The sequence below is a fragment of the Ursus americanus genome, chromosome 2, assembly GCF_024610735.1.
Source record: "Ursus americanus isolate L20-20 chromosome 2, mUrsAme1.1.p, whole genome shotgun sequence".
Lineage (NCBI taxonomy): Eukaryota > Metazoa > Chordata > Mammalia > Carnivora > Ursidae > Ursus > Ursus americanus.
This window is the reverse complement of record NC_142128.1, coordinates 7,413,155-7,431,391: the sequence shown is the minus strand read 5'-3', so window position 1 is coordinate 7,431,391 and position 18,237 is coordinate 7,413,155. Positions and strand designations below refer to the sequence as shown.

At 61.0% G+C, this 18,237-nt stretch overlaps 3 protein-coding genes across 6 annotated transcripts; 2 read left to right on the top strand and 1 right to left on the bottom strand.

Moving 5' to 3' along the window:
- Nucleotides 1–32: 32 nt before the first annotated feature.
- LRCH4 (leucine rich repeats and calponin homology domain containing 4) lies at nucleotides 33–11,031 on the top strand. Of its 2 annotated transcripts, none has more exons than XM_045773949.2 (18): nucleotides 33–322; nucleotides 3,876–4,020; nucleotides 4,166–4,292; nucleotides 4,458–4,563; nucleotides 6,391–6,527; nucleotides 6,673–6,788; nucleotides 6,930–7,029; nucleotides 7,266–7,356; nucleotides 7,448–7,524; nucleotides 7,627–7,688; nucleotides 7,801–7,926; nucleotides 8,059–8,127; nucleotides 8,222–8,325; nucleotides 8,454–8,537; nucleotides 8,745–8,830; nucleotides 9,004–9,141; nucleotides 9,241–9,318; nucleotides 9,635–10,265. In XM_045773949.2, exons 1-18 carry the CDS (start codon nucleotides 103–105, stop codon nucleotides 9,830–9,832), a joined length of 2,064 nt encoding a protein of 687 aa, XP_045629905.1. In that variant the 5' UTR covers nucleotides 33–102; the 3' UTR covers nucleotides 9,833–10,265. The 2 variants fall into 2 exon arrangements, with proteins under 2 accessions (XP_045629905.1, XP_045629906.1); XM_045773950.2 differs by lacking the exon at nucleotides 9,635–10,265 and adding an exon at nucleotides 10,642–11,031 and having other exon boundaries at nucleotides 34–322.
- A 35-nt stretch (nucleotides 11,032–11,066) lies between these two features.
- SAP25 (Sin3A associated protein 25) lies at nucleotides 11,067–13,120 on the top strand. Of its 3 annotated transcripts, XM_045773951.2 has the most exons (6): nucleotides 11,438–11,583; nucleotides 11,758–11,858; nucleotides 11,950–12,056; nucleotides 12,154–12,307; nucleotides 12,426–12,523; nucleotides 12,603–13,120. In XM_045773951.2, exons 1-6 carry the CDS (start codon nucleotides 11,438–11,440, stop codon nucleotides 12,888–12,890), a joined length of 894 nt encoding a protein of 297 aa, XP_045629907.1. In that variant the 3' UTR covers nucleotides 12,891–13,120. The 3 variants fall into 3 exon arrangements, with proteins under 3 accessions (XP_087723895.1, XP_087723894.1, XP_045629907.1); XM_087867769.1 differs by having other exon boundaries at nucleotides 11,067–11,583; nucleotides 11,758–12,056; XM_087867768.1 differs by having other exon boundaries at nucleotides 11,067–12,056.
- Nucleotides 13,121–13,122: 2 nt separating this feature from the next.
- On the bottom strand, nucleotides 13,123–16,249 carry LOC123777346 (uncharacterized). The gene is made up of 3 exons (XM_045773952.2): nucleotides 15,225–16,249; nucleotides 13,879–15,002; nucleotides 13,123–13,515 (listed from the first exon to the last, which is right to left on the bottom strand). The coding sequence occupies exons 1-3, from the start codon at nucleotides 15,619–15,621 to the stop codon at nucleotides 13,468–13,470; spliced, it is 1,569 nt and encodes a 522-aa protein (XP_045629908.2). The 5' UTR covers nucleotides 15,622–16,249; the 3' UTR covers nucleotides 13,123–13,467.
- Between the last annotated feature and the right edge of the window lie 1,988 nt (nucleotides 16,250–18,237).

Below are 18,237 nucleotides of genomic sequence, written 5' to 3'. Positions count from 1 at the left end.
GTTTCCTCCCCCTTGAAGCGACTACGGCGGCTCAAAGGAGGGGGAGGGGGAAGGAGGGACGGCCGGTCCCGTCAGTCAGGCAGCGGGAGCCGCCGGGAGCGGATGGCGGCGGCGGTAGCGGCCCCACTCGCCGCCGGGGGTGAGGAAGCGGCGGCAACGACCTGCGTTCCAGGGTCTCCGGGTCTGCCCGGGAGCCGCAGTGCAGAGCGGGCCCTAGAGGAGGCCGTGGCCACCGGGACCCTGAACCTATCTAACCGGCGCTTGAAGCACTTCCCCCGGGGCGCGGCCCGCAGCTACGACCTGTCAGACATCACCCAGGCTGGTGAGTGCACCCGGCCGCGTACCCAGACGGGACCCTCATTTGCATAGCCCCGCCCCTGGCTTGTTTCTCACCGGGCTCCGGAGTCTGGCCCGCCCCTTCACCTGACCGTTGGGGTTCTCGACCCCGCCGATTTGCATAAGCCTGCTACCTCCCCCTCCCCACTTTGAGAACTACCAGACAATGAACGCATTTCTCGTTTGCACGGAACGCCCAGCGCCCCAGCCGAGTGTTGTGAGAATTCCCCGTCTTCTGCTTCTCTTTATTTGCATGTCTGCGCACCTGTAGAATGGTCCCGCCCCTCACCTGGTTGACTCATTTGCATGACCTCTTCAACCTCAGTTCTGATCGTTCCTTAAAGCAGCCCCCACGAGCCCCTCTTAGGACTCCTTTATTTTCTTCCACTTCGTCTCCCAGCTCTTTCCCCCCGTTCCCGTTCCACCGAGATCCGAGCAGCCTTAGGTCCCCCCTCTTCCCTAGGATTTGCCCCTAACAACCTGGTGTTTCTGTTTACTGTGCTTGTTGGCCCGCCCCCTAGGGTCGCTGGCCCTCTCCACTCTTCACACAGCTAGCCTATGGGAAAGAAGCAAATCTTCCACCTCCCCTCTTTTCTCCTCGAGCTCTTCCACCTATTATCCCTGACCCCCTTATCCGAGAGTCCTCCTCCTCCTCCTTGCGTGTATGAGGTCACTGTGGAGCCTGTGACCTCACAGGGACCCTAGAATTCCCATTTCAGCTTCTGCTTTCCCTAGGGGGAGGGACTTGAGGCAGTTGCTGAAAAGGAAGGAAATCTTATCTCCTGGCTAGGAGTGCTGGGAAGCTAGAGACTGTCCCACTGTCCGTCCACTCCCCCATTCACAGATCCCTCTAATCATGCTCCCTCCTCCCTGGTGTCTCTTTATGGCAGGGTGCGGGGGACTCTACCATGACAGGTGAGTCGGGCCTCAGCTGCTCAGGAGGCAACAACCTATGACCTTGGGGTGGCAGCTGGGGGGTGGAGATTGGGAGTGGGAAGGAGGACTGCATTCCCGAAGCCCCACCCCAGCCGAGCCCAGGGTGGGACTTGGGACCGGGTGAGCGTCCTCTGGCTGACACGACAGGGCTCTACAACTGCACGCATTTCTTCTCCAGCAGGTGCCTCCTCACCTGTAAACACTCAAGTGGGCACAGACACTCTCTTTCCTCCACTGTTCTGGGGAGGACCAGTTTAAACCTCTCCACTTTTCTTGGTTTGCTGGGTAAACTCACTTGCCCACCATGCAGTGAGTTCAGGGAATGGGTGAGCCCCAGGAGCCATTCCTCTCCCTCGCAGTCTCCCCCAGCCGCCTAACCCCCAAGCTCCAGATTGACCTCAGCAGCTGTGTGACACTCGCCGTCTGTTCCCTTTCCCCTCCCCCCCTTGCTTGTTTTTTGACAAAGACCAAATGTTATTCTTTACTTCCTTAGGGCTCTGCCTCTGTGAGTGGACTCCTGGGGAAAACTACCAAGAACTCCCTGGCCCCTCCCAGCTCCTACCCCCTCCCACCCTCCTCCGCCAGCATTCCGGCTCAGGGTGCAGGCAGTTCTTGTGTGTTGAAGCGAGAAAATCCCAGCTTTCTGAGGACCTCTCCCTGTCCTGCTCTCCACGCAGAAATCCTGAATCCTTTCTGGGCCCAGGTTGTAGGCCTGGTGGAGTCTATCTCATCCAGAACGTTCTCCTCTAACCCCCCTCCCCAAGCAGAATGCTTAATAGTTTAGGGTGGAAAGGGGAAGTGACAGTGTTGCCCATACCCTGTCCTCTACACCTCCTTGCCCTCCAACCCAGACTAAACACTTGGCAACACTGCACCAAATAATTTTAAGCCCTCTCCTGCTTTCCCAACTCTTTCTGACCCATTGTTTTCCCTGCATATTTCCTATGGCCCAGGTCTCTGATAGCCCCTGGACTCTGTTCCTTGGGGCCCCTGAAAGTAGGATGAATCCTGAGATGGCGGGGAGGGGCGGCTCTCGCAAAGGAGAAGTGCAGCTCATTCTCTCACAGACCACATCCTGTGCCTCTTGTGCCCTGCCTCCGCCAGCCTGGGCTCCCTTCCGTTCCTAGCTTTTGCCCCCACCACTGCTTAGCCCATCTTGTCCTCCACCCCCTTCATCCACAGCACGCACGCTCACGCACGCGTGTGCGCACACACACGCGCATATTTGTAGATGCAGGAAGAGCAGGCAGGTGGAGGGCCAACGTAGGAGGACTGCATCTGGCTGTCTCACCCTCTCGGGAACTTGGTCTTCTCCCTTGACGGGTCTTTTCTCTTTGTGTACCAGGGCTGTGAGCACAGAGGGAGAAAGACGGAGGCCTGGTGCACTGGGCTGTCATCTGCCCTGGTAAACATAGGGCCCACCAGAGATAGAACCTGACAGATTGTTTCTACTCCATTTCCTGTCACGAGACTCATTTCCTTGGGGGATATACCCCAGCTTCCCTCCCATCAGCTTTCACTCACCCCTTCCTGGGGAGGGCTGCCTAAGAAGCTCACCCAAGTTCTATTGCCAGGGACATCCCCCTGCGGGCACTGGGCCCCTCCCAGTGCAGGCGAAGAGAGGAAACAGAAACCCAGGCTTGCAGAGCTCTGAGCCGTTAGTGTCTCCAGACTGGCAGAAACCCCATGCCTGACTCCTTTCACTGGAGTAGCAAGCGACCACTTGAGATAAGGGGTGGTCATAGGGTTTTTGCCCCCTTCCTCCTTCCTCCTCACCCACACCAAGACACAGGCAAAAGAGTTGAGTGCCTAAAGCTTGGGTCAGTAAGAGAGGAAGTAGAGGAGGGCCAGTGGCGCTGGAAGAGGGTGGGAAGGAGGCCTGACCTGAGCAAGGTGTATCCAGATGGGGGGGACCTGAGGACTCCAGCTTCCATCTCCAGCTTGGTCAGCTTGCCTTCCCCTCCTGATCCTTGGGAGTCTGTTCCTTCACAGACCCTTGGACCTGGCTTGCTGATCCCAGGGGCAATGAAGAATACATTGTTCAATCTGTCAGGAGCCTTACTTACTCTCTAGAGCCAGACTCTAATGACCCTTGATTCTCCCCTGTGTTGAAAAGAGGTTGAGGCTGGGGACAAGGCCCCTGAGGAGGGACAAAGAGGGACGAGCGTTCTCAGTGGTCTCCCCGGGGGTACTTACCATATTCTTATCTCAAGCCTCCCAGCCCATTATCTTGCTGTTTTCTTTGGAACACCAGCCTTCTCCATAGAACAGCAGGAGCCACAAGAGTTCTAGAAGCCAGTCACCCTTTCCAGGGTCACCCTTCATTTGTGTATTTGAAGGTGGTGGTCATGGTTTGTCCTCCTAAGTCTGGGCTTCTCCAGCCCCGTGACCCTATGGCCTTTGCTGTTCTGGTAATGCTTGGAATGTGCTCAGTTTTGCGGAAAGCTTTGTTCTCTCCGGAGAGCCCAGGTTTATAGGCCTGATTCTTTAGGTCCAAGGGAGGGGAGGCCAATGGCTGGGCAGCTGGCTCTGGGAAAGTTCAGGGCCCTCCTGTCCAGGGCTGGGCCCGTCCACGGCTCTCCCCTGACACTTGGTTCCCCTAGACCTGTCCCGGAACCGGTTCCCCGAGGTGCCGGAGGCAGCATGCCAGCTGGTGTCCCTGGAGGGCCTGAGCCTCTACCACAATTGCCTGAGATGCCTGAACCCAGCCTTGGGGAATCTCACAGCCCTTACCTACCTCAACCTCAGGTAGGGAGGCATGGCCAGGGGAGGGTGGGAGCTCCAAGTCCCAGTGCACAGCACCCTGAGTGCCCCTCCCAGTGCCCTGAGAATGAGGGCAACACTGGGCTGCCATGCCTGGGGAGTGAGCCCCATACCTTTCTCCCTTCCACAGCCGAAACCAGCTGTCATCGCTGCCACCCTACATCTGCCAGCTGCCCCTGAGGGTGCTCATCGTCAGCAACAACAAACTGGGAGCCCTGCCTCCCGACATCAGCGCCTTGGGAAGCCTACGCCAGCTTGTAAGCACAGGGAGCAGGGCAAGAAGAGGGGCCGTTGAGCCAGGCACCAGGGGCCTCTGGGGAGGTTGGGGAGAGGCAGGGACCGAAGGAGGTGGCCGGAGACCGGGGTCAGTTTCTGATGCCCCTGGTCTCGTGGCTCGTGCCTTACTCCTTTCCTCATTGCAGGATGTGAGCGGCAATGAGTTGCAGGCCCTCCCGGCAGAGCTGTGTAGCCTCCCTTCCCTGCGGGACCTCAGCGTGCGCAGGAACCAGCTCAGCACCCTGCCCGATGGTGAGGAGAATGAAGATCTGGAGGGAGGAGGTGGGGGGAGAGTGTGTGTGTCTACACTGGAAAAGTCACAGGACTCTTCACAGAGCATCACTGTCCTAGGTGCCCAGGGTTTTGCAGTGTATGAAACAAACTTAATTATTTGTTCTTGACCAGCAACCCCCTGAGGCTGGCAAAGCATGGGTTATTAGCTCTATTTTCACAAATGAGGAGCGAGGCACAGAAAGGAGAGTGGGTAAGTGTGTTGGCTCCCTGTAGAATCCCAAGGTTGGAAGGGGCCTTCGGGGTCACCCAGGGTCATCCCTCACCCAGTGGGAGCTCTCAGGCACCTGAGTCAGATGATGCCCTGTGCCTCCTTTGCAAAGATTCTGAGTCTGTGGGGCCACAAGCTGGAGCCCAAGCAGCCCCCAGCCCCACTTTAACGAGCTAACTGTGATCCACCCCAACATTTGATAGCCTCTGCTCCAGAACAGCCACCCTTCCCTTATTCAGCCAGCGTCGTTGTGTGCGTCCTGGTTTTAGGTGGGGGTCAAGTAGATGTGAGTGATGTCACTCACACCTGGGGCCAACTCTGAAAACGTATGGGCTTCGTGGGGAGAGACGGGTGGAGAGAAGTGCTAGAACAGGACACGGAAATAGCTGCAGGAGCTAGAGGGAGGCATGTGGCTCTGCTCGCAGAGCTTGAGGAAGACTTCGCCCCAGAGGCGTGGCAGGAGCTGAACTGTGAAGGAAAGTTCTCCTTCCTTCTGCATCCCAGGCAGAGGAAGCCCATGTGCAAAGCATGTGGGTGGGAGGGAGCATCGTCACGCACGGATGTGGTGAGAAAGGCAAGCCAGCGCAGGTGGGAAGGCCCGGAACCGTGCTCATCTTGGTTTGAAAGAATAAGAGAGGGGAGTCAGGTGGTCACCCGTTTTCTCTGGGCTCCCCCTACTCTGGCCCTCTTTCCTTCTAAGTCGGTAGCAGTATAAACAAGCATTTGATCAGGGTGTGCTCTGGGCCATAAGAGAGACCCTAGCAAATGCCCTGGGGACACAGAGGAAGGAGCAGTGCATTCGAACATGAGTGTCTGGAAAGATTTCATGGATGAGGCAACACTTGAGCTGAACTTTGAAAGATAGTCACAAAAATGAGTGCCCCAGCTGGGCAAACAGCATGTGGAAAGGTCCAGAAGCCGAGGGGCTGGAGGGTTGTCTGATGTGTGAGGGTGGGCAGTGAGATGGGAAGTGTGGACCGAGCCAGATCATGAACGCCTTGAGTGCGCTGGGCCAGGGGGTGGTGACTGTTATTCTGTGTCTCCAGTCACCACTCATCCAACTGTGCCTGTTTGAGGAGTAGAAAAAGGTACCCTTTCCTGTGGGTGGGCACAGCCTTGCCTGGGAGGGGGAAGGGCCTAGCTAGTAAAGTTCGGGTGGGGTTGCAGGCCCCTCCTGCCTGGGAGCCTTTGTGCAGGGCACAGTCTGCTCACCCTCAGCAGCCTCGGCTGCAAGTCGTGGAAGGTGTTTGAGCCATGCAGTGCTGCAGTCTGGTTTGGGTCTTATGATGGTCGCTTGGGGATGAAGGAATGGTTGAAGTATGGAGTGGGCAGGGTGGGGTAGAGGAAGAAAAGCACGTGAGATGGGCAGGAGCTAAGGGAGGGGAGGCCTGGATGTGGGCCCGATTTGAACAGGAAGGGAAGCAGGGAGGTTGTTCCTGGGGAGGGCCCTCAACCAGCCAGGCTAGAGGACGTGGTGGACCCAAGGGTGGCAAGTGGGCCAGAGCAGAGGGCAGAGGAAGTGAGCACAAGGCCCCACCCTTGGGCAGGCTCCTGACTCTTCCCTCACCCACCCCCAGAGCTGGGGGATCTTCCTCTTGTCCGCCTGGATTTCTCCTGTAACCGTGTCTCCCGCATCCCGGTCTCCTTCTGCCGCCTCAGGCACCTGCAGGTCATTCTGCTGGACAGCAACCCCCTGCAGAGCCCACCGGCTCAGGTGAGGGGTGGATGTGGGCTAGACCATGGGGATGGGGATGAGAATGGGTAGGAGTTGGGAGGTGAGTCCCTTTAGTAGCCAGGCAGGATCTGGGGGAGCCCCCTTCCCTTCCCTTCACCCCTACCACGTGCCTCCTTATACCTAGATCTGCTTGAAGGGGAAACTTCACATCTTCAAGTACTTGTCAACAGAAGCTGGGCGGCGTGGGGGTTCTGCACTGGGGGACCTGGCCCCTTCCCGTCCCCCGAGTTTCAGTCCCTGGTAAGTCCCAAGTGGGAAGGAAGGAAGCCTCTGGTTACTCACTGCCCCTTCCTGGCAGCACGGACTCCATGGGTTTTGGTGGGAAGGTGAGAGGGGTTGCTGCCCAGTACTGACTGACTAGCTCTCCCTGGTCGGCACCAGCCCTGCTGAGGACTTATTTCCGGGACGTCGGTACGATGGCGGGCTAGACTCAGGCTTCCACAGCGTTGACAGTGGCAGCAAGAGGTGGTCTGGAAATGAGGTAAGGGCCTCCTTTCCACAAGACGTTGGGGGTCTTGGCCCCGGGGGAGAACCTCTGAGTCAGGACCCTTTGCTTGGTGCCTCTGAATATCAGAGTGACTGTTGGTGTCTGGAGTGGTCTTCTTCCCTTGCCCAACTATCTTGGGGAAGGGCTGGCTCAGCAGCAGACCCAAAGGGCATGAACCCCAGGAACCCCCAGCACTACAGAGCAGCTCTCTCCCATTCTTGCATTTCTAGTCAACAGATGAATTTTCGGAGTTGTCCTTCCGGATCTCGGAGCTGGCCCGGGAGCCTCGGGGGCCCCGGGAGCGGAGGGAAGACGGCTCTGGTGAGTGGTGGGGTCAGGGGAAGGGGTCTCGGGCATTGGACGAGTGCCTGAAGGCCCCCAAATGCTTGCTGACATGCCCTGGCCTCCCCAGCTGACGGAGACCCTGAGCAGATTGACTTCATTGACAGCCACGTGCCTGGGGAGGACGAGGAGCGAGGCGCTGCTGAGGTGAGCGTCCAGCCCCTGGCTGTGTGCCCTGTGGCAGAGGGAGGGAGCCGGCGCAGCCTTGGGGGAACCCTCCCTCGACCGACCCTCTGCTGCTTTCCTTAGGAGCAGCGGCCGCCAGAATTGAGCCCTGGGGCAGGGGATGCAGAGAAGGCACCAAGCAGCAGGTACCCCAGAGCCACCTAAGCCAGCACCTCCTCCCTTTACTCCTTTCCCCCGGGCCCTCCCTCCTCTCCGCTGGCCTGGCTCGGCCTCACCGGTCCTGCCTCTGCCCGTCAGGCGGGAGGAGCCAGCTGGGGAGGAGCGGCGGCGCCCTGACACCTTGCAGTTATGGCAGGAGCGGGAGCGGCGGCAGCAGCAGCAGCAGCAGCACAGTGCGGTGTGGGGGGCCCCCAGGAAGGACAGGTATGGGCAAAGGGGCAGGATTGGGGGGGGCCCTGGAGATGAGTGGAAGCAAGCCCTCATAAGCTCCTCTGCCCCTCGGGGTTGGCGGTCCTCTGCCTGCGCTGCTGACCCCACGTCTCCTTCATTTTCCAGTTTTCTGAAGCTGGGGATCAGGGCCGCCGGCGGAGGTGCTGCTGCCTCGTCCGCTCAGGCCTCCTACAAGTATGTGTCCTCCCAGGGTCCACCTCCCCGAGCTCTGTCCCTACACGCCGTCCCCCTGCCCATCCCCTCTAATTCGCTTTCTGTCTGTCCTCAGCGGCATGCCTAAGTCCAATGCCACCCAACTGGGAGCTTCTGGAGGGCAGGGAGCCCCTGTCCCCGCCCCGACCTCCCAGGAGCCCCTTCCTGCAGCTGGACCAGGTGGGACAGAGACTTGGGGAGGAGGACGGGGGGCTGTGTAGGTGGGGGGGCTGGGGCCTGGTGGCCTGAGGGAAGAGTGGGACTCTGAGGGGTGTCTTTTCTCACCTGTCCCTGGCTCTGGCCCCCAGCAACAGTGCCTGCTCCCCGGCCACTCGGCTCTATTCAGAGACCAAACAGCTTCCTCTTCCGTTCTTCCTCTCAGAGTGGCTCAGGTGGGTTTCCCCTGTCCCCAGTGCTAACCCAGCCCTCACCCCTGGGCTGCAGACACCCCTTCTGGCCTGGGAGTTCTCTAGTCTATTGTCCCTTTGTGTTGAAAATCCCACAAGCGCAGAGGCAGGAGATGTGGGTGCCAGACACCGCGACCCAGCTTGGAAGTCAGCGGTGGGTGGTAGAGAAAGCCCACATTCCTCCTTCTCCAGGCCCTTCCTCGCCAGACTCTGTCTTGAGAGCTCGGCGATCCCCCCAGCTTCTGGACGAGAAGGAGCTGATGGCACAGCTGCGCCAGGTAAGAGAGGTGGGATCTGTGGGGCCAGGCAGGGTGGGGGGCTGGGGGCGTGCTCGGCCTCCTCGAGTTTCCTGGCTTCCTGCTGCACCCTGTGGGTGCTTCCACTGAGATACAAGGGGCAGGCGGAAGTCCCCACTGACACTGACCCCTCCCCCCACCCTCCTGCCTCCCAGGTCCTCGAGTCAAGGCTGCAGCGGCCCCTGCCCGAGGACCTGGCAGAGGCTCTGGCCAATGGGGTCATCCTGTGTCAGCTGGCCAACCAGCTGCGGCCCCGCTCCGTGCCCTTCATCCACGTGCCCTCCCCTGCTGTGGTCAGTTGGGTCCCAGGGCAGGAGGTAGGGGATGGGACAGAGGACTGCCGGGGCCTCTCCCTTACTCTCTTCTCTTTTTCCTTCCTTGCCCTCCCCCAGCCAAAACTTAGTGCTCTCAAGTCTCGGAAAAATGTGGAGAGTTTCTTAGAAGCCTGTCGAAAAATGGGGGTGCCTGAGGTATGGGGGGTATGTTCTCGGGAGCCCAGGGCTTCTCCCTACTATAAAGAGCGGTGACGTCCTGGGCTCAGCTGAGCACTCCGCATGGGTGGCAGGGTTCCATTCACAGGGGTGTCTGCTCCCCAGAAGGAAGCATGTCCGCAAGTCCCCGTCCTGCACGTCTCCCTGCCCCGCATGCCTCCCTTCCCTGCACTCTGCATGTTGGCATGGCTCAGGCCCTGGCACGTGAGGGCAGGGGGTGGGAAGGATTGTCTTGCTGCTGCTGCTGACGTCTGCTCTTTGTCCTTGTCCATCTGTCCCTACTCTCCCTTCCCAGGCTGACCTGTGCTCGCCCTCAGATCTCCTCCAGGGCACTGCCCAGGGGCTGTGGACCACCCTGGAGGCTGTGAAGCGGGTGGGGGGCAGGGCCCCCCCGCCCCTCTGGCCCCCCTCTGGTCTGGGCGGCTTCATCCTCTTCTACGTGGTCCTCATGCTGCTGCTCTATGTCGTCTACACTCGGCTCCTGGGTTCCTAGGACCTGAAGTCACCCTTTCTCCCTGCCCCTATTTCTATTTATGACTCCTGTGCGACCCCGGTCCCTACCAGTGGTGCCTTCAGCCCCTACCAAAGACACTAGTGAACCCCCCTCCCCTCACAGACACTGACCTCAGAGGCCCCACTCTGGTGCACCCAGACCCTGGGCCCCCAGCCTCTGGCCACCCTCCTGTAGCCCCTTCCCTTCCCTCACTCCTCAGTGCTGACGGTGCCTTCATTCCCTCCAGGCCCTGCCCTCTGCTCCCTCAGGGGGTAGATCTCAACCTTCCTCCTTGTGCCGTCCCTCCCCACTGTCCCCCCACTGTTATGGGGAGCTAAATTATCTATATTTTGTAGAGAGAACTCTATATTTGTAGAGGATGCGGGGGCCCCGGCTGGGTCTCTGTCTCTGTATATAAATTGTACAGACTGTGGCCGCCTCTGTGTGTGTGTGTTTACGTCTGCTCCTGCTGTGGCCGGGCCCAGACCTGGCCATGCCCCTGGGCTCTATTTGTCAGCCTGCCTGTTCCAGCATTTCCATCTGGAAATGACAGGTCTCTTCTCCCCTGAGCATTGGCCCCCTGTGTCATCGCTCTTCTGTTACCTGCTGGCAGCTTCCTTGCATCTCGTTTGTCCCCAAGCCGTGTCCAGGGTGCCCCTGACCTTTGCCACCTCCACCTCGAAAGGCCATCCTGTCAACCCTGTTTGCCCGGGCTTCTTTAGGGTTTCTCCCATCCTGCCCTCTGAGAAGGGCAGGGAAGCCAGAAAACAAGGTGACAAGGGGAACTTAACCTGGGCCCCTCCCCCCAGGAGTCCCTGTGCCAGCCCCATCACATCCTGGAAGAGGAGGGGGCCCCGGGAAGGGGCCTCCCCTACATCGCTGCTGTCATCCACGCACTGCTGGAACGGCCATAGGGTTCAAGGTCGGGGTGCAGGGCTCCGACCTGGCTGGGAACCCAGGAACAGAGAAGACAGCCGCGCCCGGGCTCTGCTCCCTAGCAAGGACTCGGGTGAGGGCGGCCTCGGGCTTGGCCCTGTTCGTTGGGCGCCCCTTGGCCCGCCCGAGGGGTTGGAAACCGGCCGGCCCAGCAAGGCACCTGGCCGCCTCTGGGTGTGGCCGAGGGTCTGGGATAGAAGCCGGGCGCCGGATGTTGTGTCAAGTGCAATAAAGAAGACTGGCCGTCTAGGTTGCCCCTCGGGTGCGTGTGTGCGTGCGTGCGTGTGTCCGTCCGCAAATGAACGTGGCGCGTCGCGGGGAAGGAAGCACCTCCCCGTCGGCGTCGGGGTTCCGCAGCTCGCCGCACGGGGCGCCACTCTTCCGTGTGGGACGGCGGGCCGCGCGCGGACCCCGTCAGCCCCGCCGCCAGGGGGCGCCCGCGAGATCCCGGCGGGAGCGCGCGCCACGTGGCCCGGAAACGCGCCGGGCGCCGGCGTGGTCGCGAGGCCCTGCGAGGTGGGCCGGCGTTGTGGGCTCTTGGGGCGCGAGGGCGGGCGGCTGCGGGAGGCGGGGGCCGCGTGGGGCCGCGTGGGGCGAGGTGGGAGGCCCGGGTGGCGCGGACGCGGGGCCCAGAGCAGCTGCCCCGCGCCGCCCTCCCCTAGACGCGGCATGTTGCCCCGGCCGCCTCCGCTGCGGGACGCGGGCAAAGAGCAGGCGCGCGAGGAACGAGGCCCCTCGGCGGGCAGTGACCCCGGCGAGGCCTGGACCTCTGGAGAGGACGCGGTGGGGGAGCCAGGAACTCCCCCACAGGACAGGTGAGGGGCCCCGCCTCAGGGAAATCCGGCAGGGGGCCCACCGTGTGAGGAAATCTCAGTGCCCACACGGAGGAACGGGTGCGCTCACACTCCCTGGCCCAGGCACCCTGGGCCCTGCCTCAGAAATAACGGGGGAGGCTGTGACGGGGGCACCTCCGTACCTCCCCCTCCCAGCCCGCAGCCCCGCTCCCGAAGGCCTTCCTGGACCCGGAGAGAGCAGCTGCTGCCCCGGACCCCCCCGGGCCTGGCTGCCGAGCATTCCCCCGGAACCCCGGGTAGGTACAGGCCTTGCTGCCTCAACGCCCCCCAACACCTTTCCACCGACTCCTGAGCCTGTTTTAATCTCTTCAAGTGTCCCCCTCCCAGTTGCCCTTCCCCCCCAGATGGCCTGGGAGGTGGCCCCGTCAAGGATGACCGCGCTAGCACCGTGGGACCCGAACTACAAGGCTAAAGCAGGACCTCGGCTGGTGTGGGTGAGTTGGGAGTATCTCCCGCCCTGGCCTGGGGATGGGGCAGGGGTCCCCAGGGAGGGGACCGAAGCTCCAGTGATCTTTCTTGCCCTTTCCACAGGGGCCCAGCTGTGCGTCCGGTGCCTCCTTCTCAGGCCGGACCTTGTATCATCCCTCCTTCTGGCCGCTGTATGAGGCAGCCTCGGGCCGGGAGCTCAGGCCCCTGGCCCCAGCAACAGGTCATCAGAACGGAGAGCATGCGCCCAGGGATGCAGGTAGTTTGCCTGGCCCCGCAGGTCTGGAGGTGCCCTGCATGAACTCCTCAGGGAGCCAGTGCAACCCTCGCTGGTGTGGGAGCCCCAGCCTGCTGCCCTACCAGCTTCTCCTCTCCAGGGTACCCAGTGATGTGCTGTGAAGATGTCTTTCTGTCGGACCCGCTGCTGCCGTGTGGGCAGCGTGTTCCTCTGTACCTGTCGGAGGCCTCTCAGCAGGTGAGTGCAATTCCTGCCCTGGCCTCACATTAGGCCTGCAGGGCTTGGGAGGAGACACTTCTCCCTTCTCTCTCCTCAGGTCATGGGCTCTCTGAAGCTGCTGCTCCCACCTCCTATCATGTCTCCCTGGGTCCTCCGCACCCCATCCCCGGGCTGCTCCACTGCCTGGCTTAGTGGGCCTGAGCTGATCGCCCTCACTGGCCTCCTGCAGATGAGCCAGGGGGCTCCGAGACCTGCCTCTTCGGGAGCTCCCACGGCCCGTGCTGGCCCCCCAGACCCTGTATCTGACCACCCAGGCCCCACTGGTGGCCCCAGCTGTTCTCACTGCACTAACCCATCTGTCCCACGAACCCCAGATGCCCATTGAACATAGCTCTTCTGTGAGCAGAGTGGGTCCCCTACTCCCCCAAGCAGGTTCTGTTGATAATAAAAGTGTTTTGGTTTGCAAACAGGCTCCTTGTAGCAGAGTGGGGCATGGAGACAGGGATGGGGTTTCTTCCTCTACGTGGCTTAGGCGTTCCTCCCCTCAAATTCTCGTTATTCATTGGTCAGTCCTGCAGCGGCGCAGGGGAACCCATGGACCTAAGACCTTTCCAGGCTGACCAAGAAGGGCCACTTTAATAGGGCAATAGGGTGGGGAGTGGTCCACGGTACAGCATATGGAAGCAAGAAGTCCATCAGCTCCTCCAGGCTCCAGAGAAGGGAGGATTGTGTGAACACGTGGCTGGCACTGGAAGAGGAAAATTAGGGAGAAAGAGAGCGGCACAGCACTTTTGGGAAGCAGTAGAGGTAAGATACCCGGTACTTCAGCCCTCTTGCTCTGGGGCCCTGGGACGGGGAACTGGTTCTTTGGCTGGAAGGAGACACAAGGCAGGCCCTGCAGCTGCGGGGTAGGGAGGAACAGGTCCCATTCCAAAGAGTGGGACAACTCTTTGGAGGCAGGGTCAGGGGCCAAGGTTGACCTGAGACTCTGGAGTGATGCTGCAAGAACTCTGCCAAGAAAGAAAGGATCAGGGCTTTGAGAAAGCCTGGAATTCATAGGGGTTTGTGGGTAGGAAGGGGGGGAGGGTGGTTCTAGAATTTTCTCCCTTAAAAGAATCCAGCTTCTTGGGGAAACTTTCCTGAAGAATTCCCAGGTACCACATCTGGAAGTGGTGGAGTGGGGAGCAGGCCCTAAGGGGCAGCTCAGAGCTTCTGCAAGTTGCAGGTCCTTGGGGGCCTGAGAGCCCCTCTACTTTGGGAACGGGTGAGCAGGGGAGCAGGCAGGAAGGCATTCATAATTTTACCCATTTTCTCTCCCCTCCTCCCCATCCATCCCTCAGCTAGACAGGGCGGGGCTGCCCCTGTCTCCTCACCGGAGCCTTTCTGAGGTTCTGGAACTCGATGCGGGCATAGCTGTGCTGGCGGTTTGTGCTGGTCTCGGAGGCGTTGCCTCGAGCCTCCAGTGGAGGGATCAGGTCCAGGTCGATGTAGTTGAGGCGGCTGTTGTGGGGTTCTTGTATGGCAGTGCCCATTCCTAAGTAGTCCGGGGCCACGTACTTGATACACACGTACTCCCCGGCTAGCTCTGAGGGTGGCTGCAGGGAGGGCTGAGTCCCTGCTGGTCCCCAACGTTCCCTGATGCTGCGAGAGGGGCCTTGGAAGGAAGGTCCAGGCTCCCGGACCCCCAGCGTATAGGAATGGGGCAGGGAGCTCGAGGACAAGGACCCCCGCGAAAAGCGGCTCATGGGCACGTATTCGGTGACCCCGCAACGTTGGAGCGGGTGGTGGGGAGCGGCGTGGGCAGAAGCCGCAAGGCCACGGGGCGCCATCACCATGTAGTCACCTGCTTCGCCACCTCCCATGAGCTCGTAGTCGCTCCCGGCTCCCATGGCTACGTAGCCCCCTTCCCGCGCCAAGTCCTCGGGGATCGGGGCTGCCGTCACCAGCGTCTCGCGGGTTGCTTTCCCGGTCCTCTCCCTCAGGCCCCCGAGATGGCTCGGGACGCTTGACTGGGCTGCCGAGGCCAGGGTCGCATAAAGTTGGGAGGCAGAGGGTCTGTAAGCGCTCGTGGGGGCATCCCTTGGCAGTGGCTCAGCCCTGCCACCGGCACTGCCATCCCCGAGTCGCTTCATGGCGGCCAGTACGGTCTCGTGAATGCTTTGGGCCACGACGGCGTCGGGCGCCTGGAGCCACAGCTCCCCGGGACCCGTGGGCGCCGAGCGGCCGAGCTCCAAGAAGAAAAAAGAGTCTGCGTGGCCGCAGCGGCGCACACTGAGCAGGGACAGGCGCAGGGCGGGCGGCGAAGCCTGGTTGTCCCCAGAGCCTCTGCCTTTGGGCTTCCGCAGCAGGCTCAGCACCCCCGAACCCAGGCACAGGCGGTAGCGGCCGCTGCCCAGGCCTCGTGTTCGCCCCAGTCCCTTGGACCACAGCGTCACGGGCCAGACGTCCTGAAATGGAGCGAGAATCCAGGCGCCAGGGTCCTCGTGGAAGCTGGGACCTGCAGAGACAGGGGGCTGGTCATAGGGGGCTCCTGGGCCGTAGGGTTGGAGTCACTGTGCCCCGAGAACTAAAAACGTGTAAACGCTTCATGTTTGAACTTGCTGTCGGAGACTTACGGGGAGGGACAACCCACAATAAACTAAACTCGCGATCACCTACCCCCTGGCTCCCGGCCCCCCCCCCCCCGCGCGGTTCCGCCCGCCCGGTGCTCGGGCCTCACCAGCGGCCGCGCGCGCCTCGAGCAGGGCGGTGTACCACTCCTGCTGCTCCGCCTCGCAGGCCGCCGCCACGCCCAGGCTGCGGTCGCGCGTGTAGAGGAAGATCAGGGGGCGCTGGCGTGCGTCCACGCGCTTGCTGATGGTGCACGCACCCGCCAGGCTCACGCTGAGCTTGGGCGGCGCTTGGCCGGCACGGAACTTCTTCTCGCTCTCGTAGCACTCGAGGCGTGGTGGGTCGGCTCGGAGCACGAAGAAGCGGCGGCGCTGGGACTTCTGCTTCCGCAGGTGGCCGCAGAGCCGCACGTCAGCGGGACAGGCCCAGGGCCGCGGCAGAATCAGGGGCAGGTCGGCCGGCTCGGACTCCGGGGCCGCCATGGGGCCACCGCCTCCCGGCTTCATCCCCGGCCAAAGGCAATATAGTGACCGGAGTGTAGGGGCTGAGACTCAGCAGAGGTGGGGTGAAGGTGGCAGTCTCCGGGGAGGGGTCAGCGTCCTGACACTATCCGCCACCCGTCTTGATGCCCAGCCTCTCGACCCTGCTCCGGACTTGAAGTTTGGTGCAGGGGGTCTACGGCGGCCCCTCACTGCGCGCAGCGTGTGCCCCAGTGGCTGCCCGGTGGCCTGTGACAAGCGGGGCTCTAGCGGCCTCCTCCGACGCTCGACCCGCTGGCTCCCCGCGCCTCCGGTCGCCTCCAGCCCCCTCCCTCCCTTTGCCGACTGCTCCAGAGTCCCCACCCCCGCGAGGTTAACCCTCGCGCGCCCCGGGCGCTGGACGTCGGGCGGTGGGAATGAAGTCTGATTGGGAAAGTCTGGGAGAGGGGGCCTCCACCCCACCCCAAACACCCTTGGGCTGGGATTGCAGGGGCGGGGAGTGTGTGGGCGTCTCCACGGATCTGAGCTGACTGCTAAGTGAGGCGCGAAGTGAGGCCAATGTGAGCGGAACTGGGTCGAGAAGAGAATGGGCTGGCGGCGGAGTCCTGGCGATTAGGGGCCGGCCCTTACAGCCGCGCCGCCTTCTGTTCCCCGCCACTCCCCACTCGGGCTCCAGGCGTCCAGCACCTGTGGCCCCCGCCCCCGCCCAATGGGTCTATACTCTTCCTTCCCAAGCCAACCTAGTTGCCAGGGCCACCAAGCATTGGGCTGTGCTGATTTCAGAAGAGCTGGAGGTTCAGATTCTCTCTGGGTTTAGGGTGATAGCAGGGGTCTTCGGATAAGTTAGCTTTTGGATTGGTCCCTGTGCATAGACCATTTATCACCAGAATTCCAGTCAAGGGGCCCCTGAAGGAGAACCTGTGAAGAAACCATCTCTCACGGGCACTTTCCTCTCACTGCCCTTGGCCCCTTCTCACCGCCATTGTCCAAAAATGCCACGATGAGCCAGCTGAAGGCTCTGATTAGAGGTGCAGACTCTCTGGTGGAGGTACCCTAAAGATTTTGAAACAGGTCTGGGATTCATTTTGTACCCTTCTGATCCTTTCAAGGAACACAAGACTCCTGCTGGGGGTGATGGCGCTGGTCACCGCACATTCTGCATTCACACCAGGAGTTGACGCATGTGTGGGAGCCTTAGAGGACCTTGTGCTATCACTATCATGGCAAGTAAGATAGCTAAAGCGAGGGGGGGAGCTGAGGGCTGAAGAGGGGAAGTGGGCAACCGAGGCCCCTGTTAAAGATGGCATACGGGGAGGAGGAGATATAACAAGAGTCCTGAAGCAAGGGAATCCTGTTTTCTGTCTCAGACTAGTCCAAAGGCCATGACAGGCTGAGCTGGGAGGGCAGGGCTTCCCACCCATGTTTCTCCATTTCCCAGGCCTGTGAGGAAGGGACTCTTCTGGAATACTGGGGAAGCCAGTGGTGCGGTGCGCGTGCAAGCTAGGATCCTTGAACATCTTTTCAAGGGTCATGTTGAAAGTGAGATGCATGGAACCAACCAGCATGGTGAGGATGGGCGTCTGGCTAGTAGGCAGGTGGTGCCCAGGGCCCCCACCAGGTGCATCCGGGTCAGCCATACCTTCCCGAGGTGCAGGGGAAGTGCCGGCAGCTCATGAGTGCACTGGGGCAGTGGCAGCCACCGCTATTGGTAGGTATTGGCCAGGGAGAGGCAGGTATGTGATAGATCTATAAGCAGCCACCAAAACAGAAGTACGTTCAAGGCCACTGCCTCCAGTACCGTGTGCAAAGCAGCAAGCAAAAGTGATCTGCAGGCCCCTCCCCTTCCCTGGCTTGGTGCTGCATCCACAGGGCCCAGGACCTGCTGTGCTCCTGGCCTGGAGCCTTACTCTCCAGGCTTGATTTGAAGCTGCCCACAGGTGGGCCTCTTCATCCCTACTGCTTCCTAGTCCCCATCAACCAGGCCACCGTGCAGCACCCCAGTCCTTGTGAAATCACAGCTGCATCAGAGAGACCAGCTCCAGACCCCCTCGTGTCGCTGAACCCCTAAGTGCTGGGTACAGACGGAGCAGGAAGGAGCAGGATCTGAGCACCTGGGTCTGGGCAAGCAGCAGTGGCAGAGTGGGCTGGCAGTCAGTGCCAGGTGATTTAGCCTGATGGGTACCAGGAAGAGCCTGGAGCCAAATAACTGGCCTAATCAGTTGCCCTAGCAACAACATTGCCCTTGGCCCTACCCAGATGAGATTTATTTTAGCCTGTTGCCCTGGTAACTCCAGTGGCTCCCAGGGACAGGAAGTGGCAGAACCTCAGCTCTGCAGGGTGAGAACACCTCCCCCAACTGAGGGGTCTACCTGTGCACCTCTCCACTGGGTGCAGGGTAGCCCTGGGATGGAATCTCCGCATTCTAAATCCCTATGGAAGAATCTTGTTACCAGTGACAGGAACCTGCAGGGATGAGACTGGGGTACTAAGGCTGGGCTATTCCCGTCAGCCCCTCCCTCCCCCATCTGGAATTCTCCCCACTCTGTGGAGGGGGATGCAGGGACAGCCTCCATCTCCTTCCTTCAGCCTCTCCCCACTATGGCTCCCAGGCTCCAATGTGGAGGGAATGGAGTTCTTCACAGC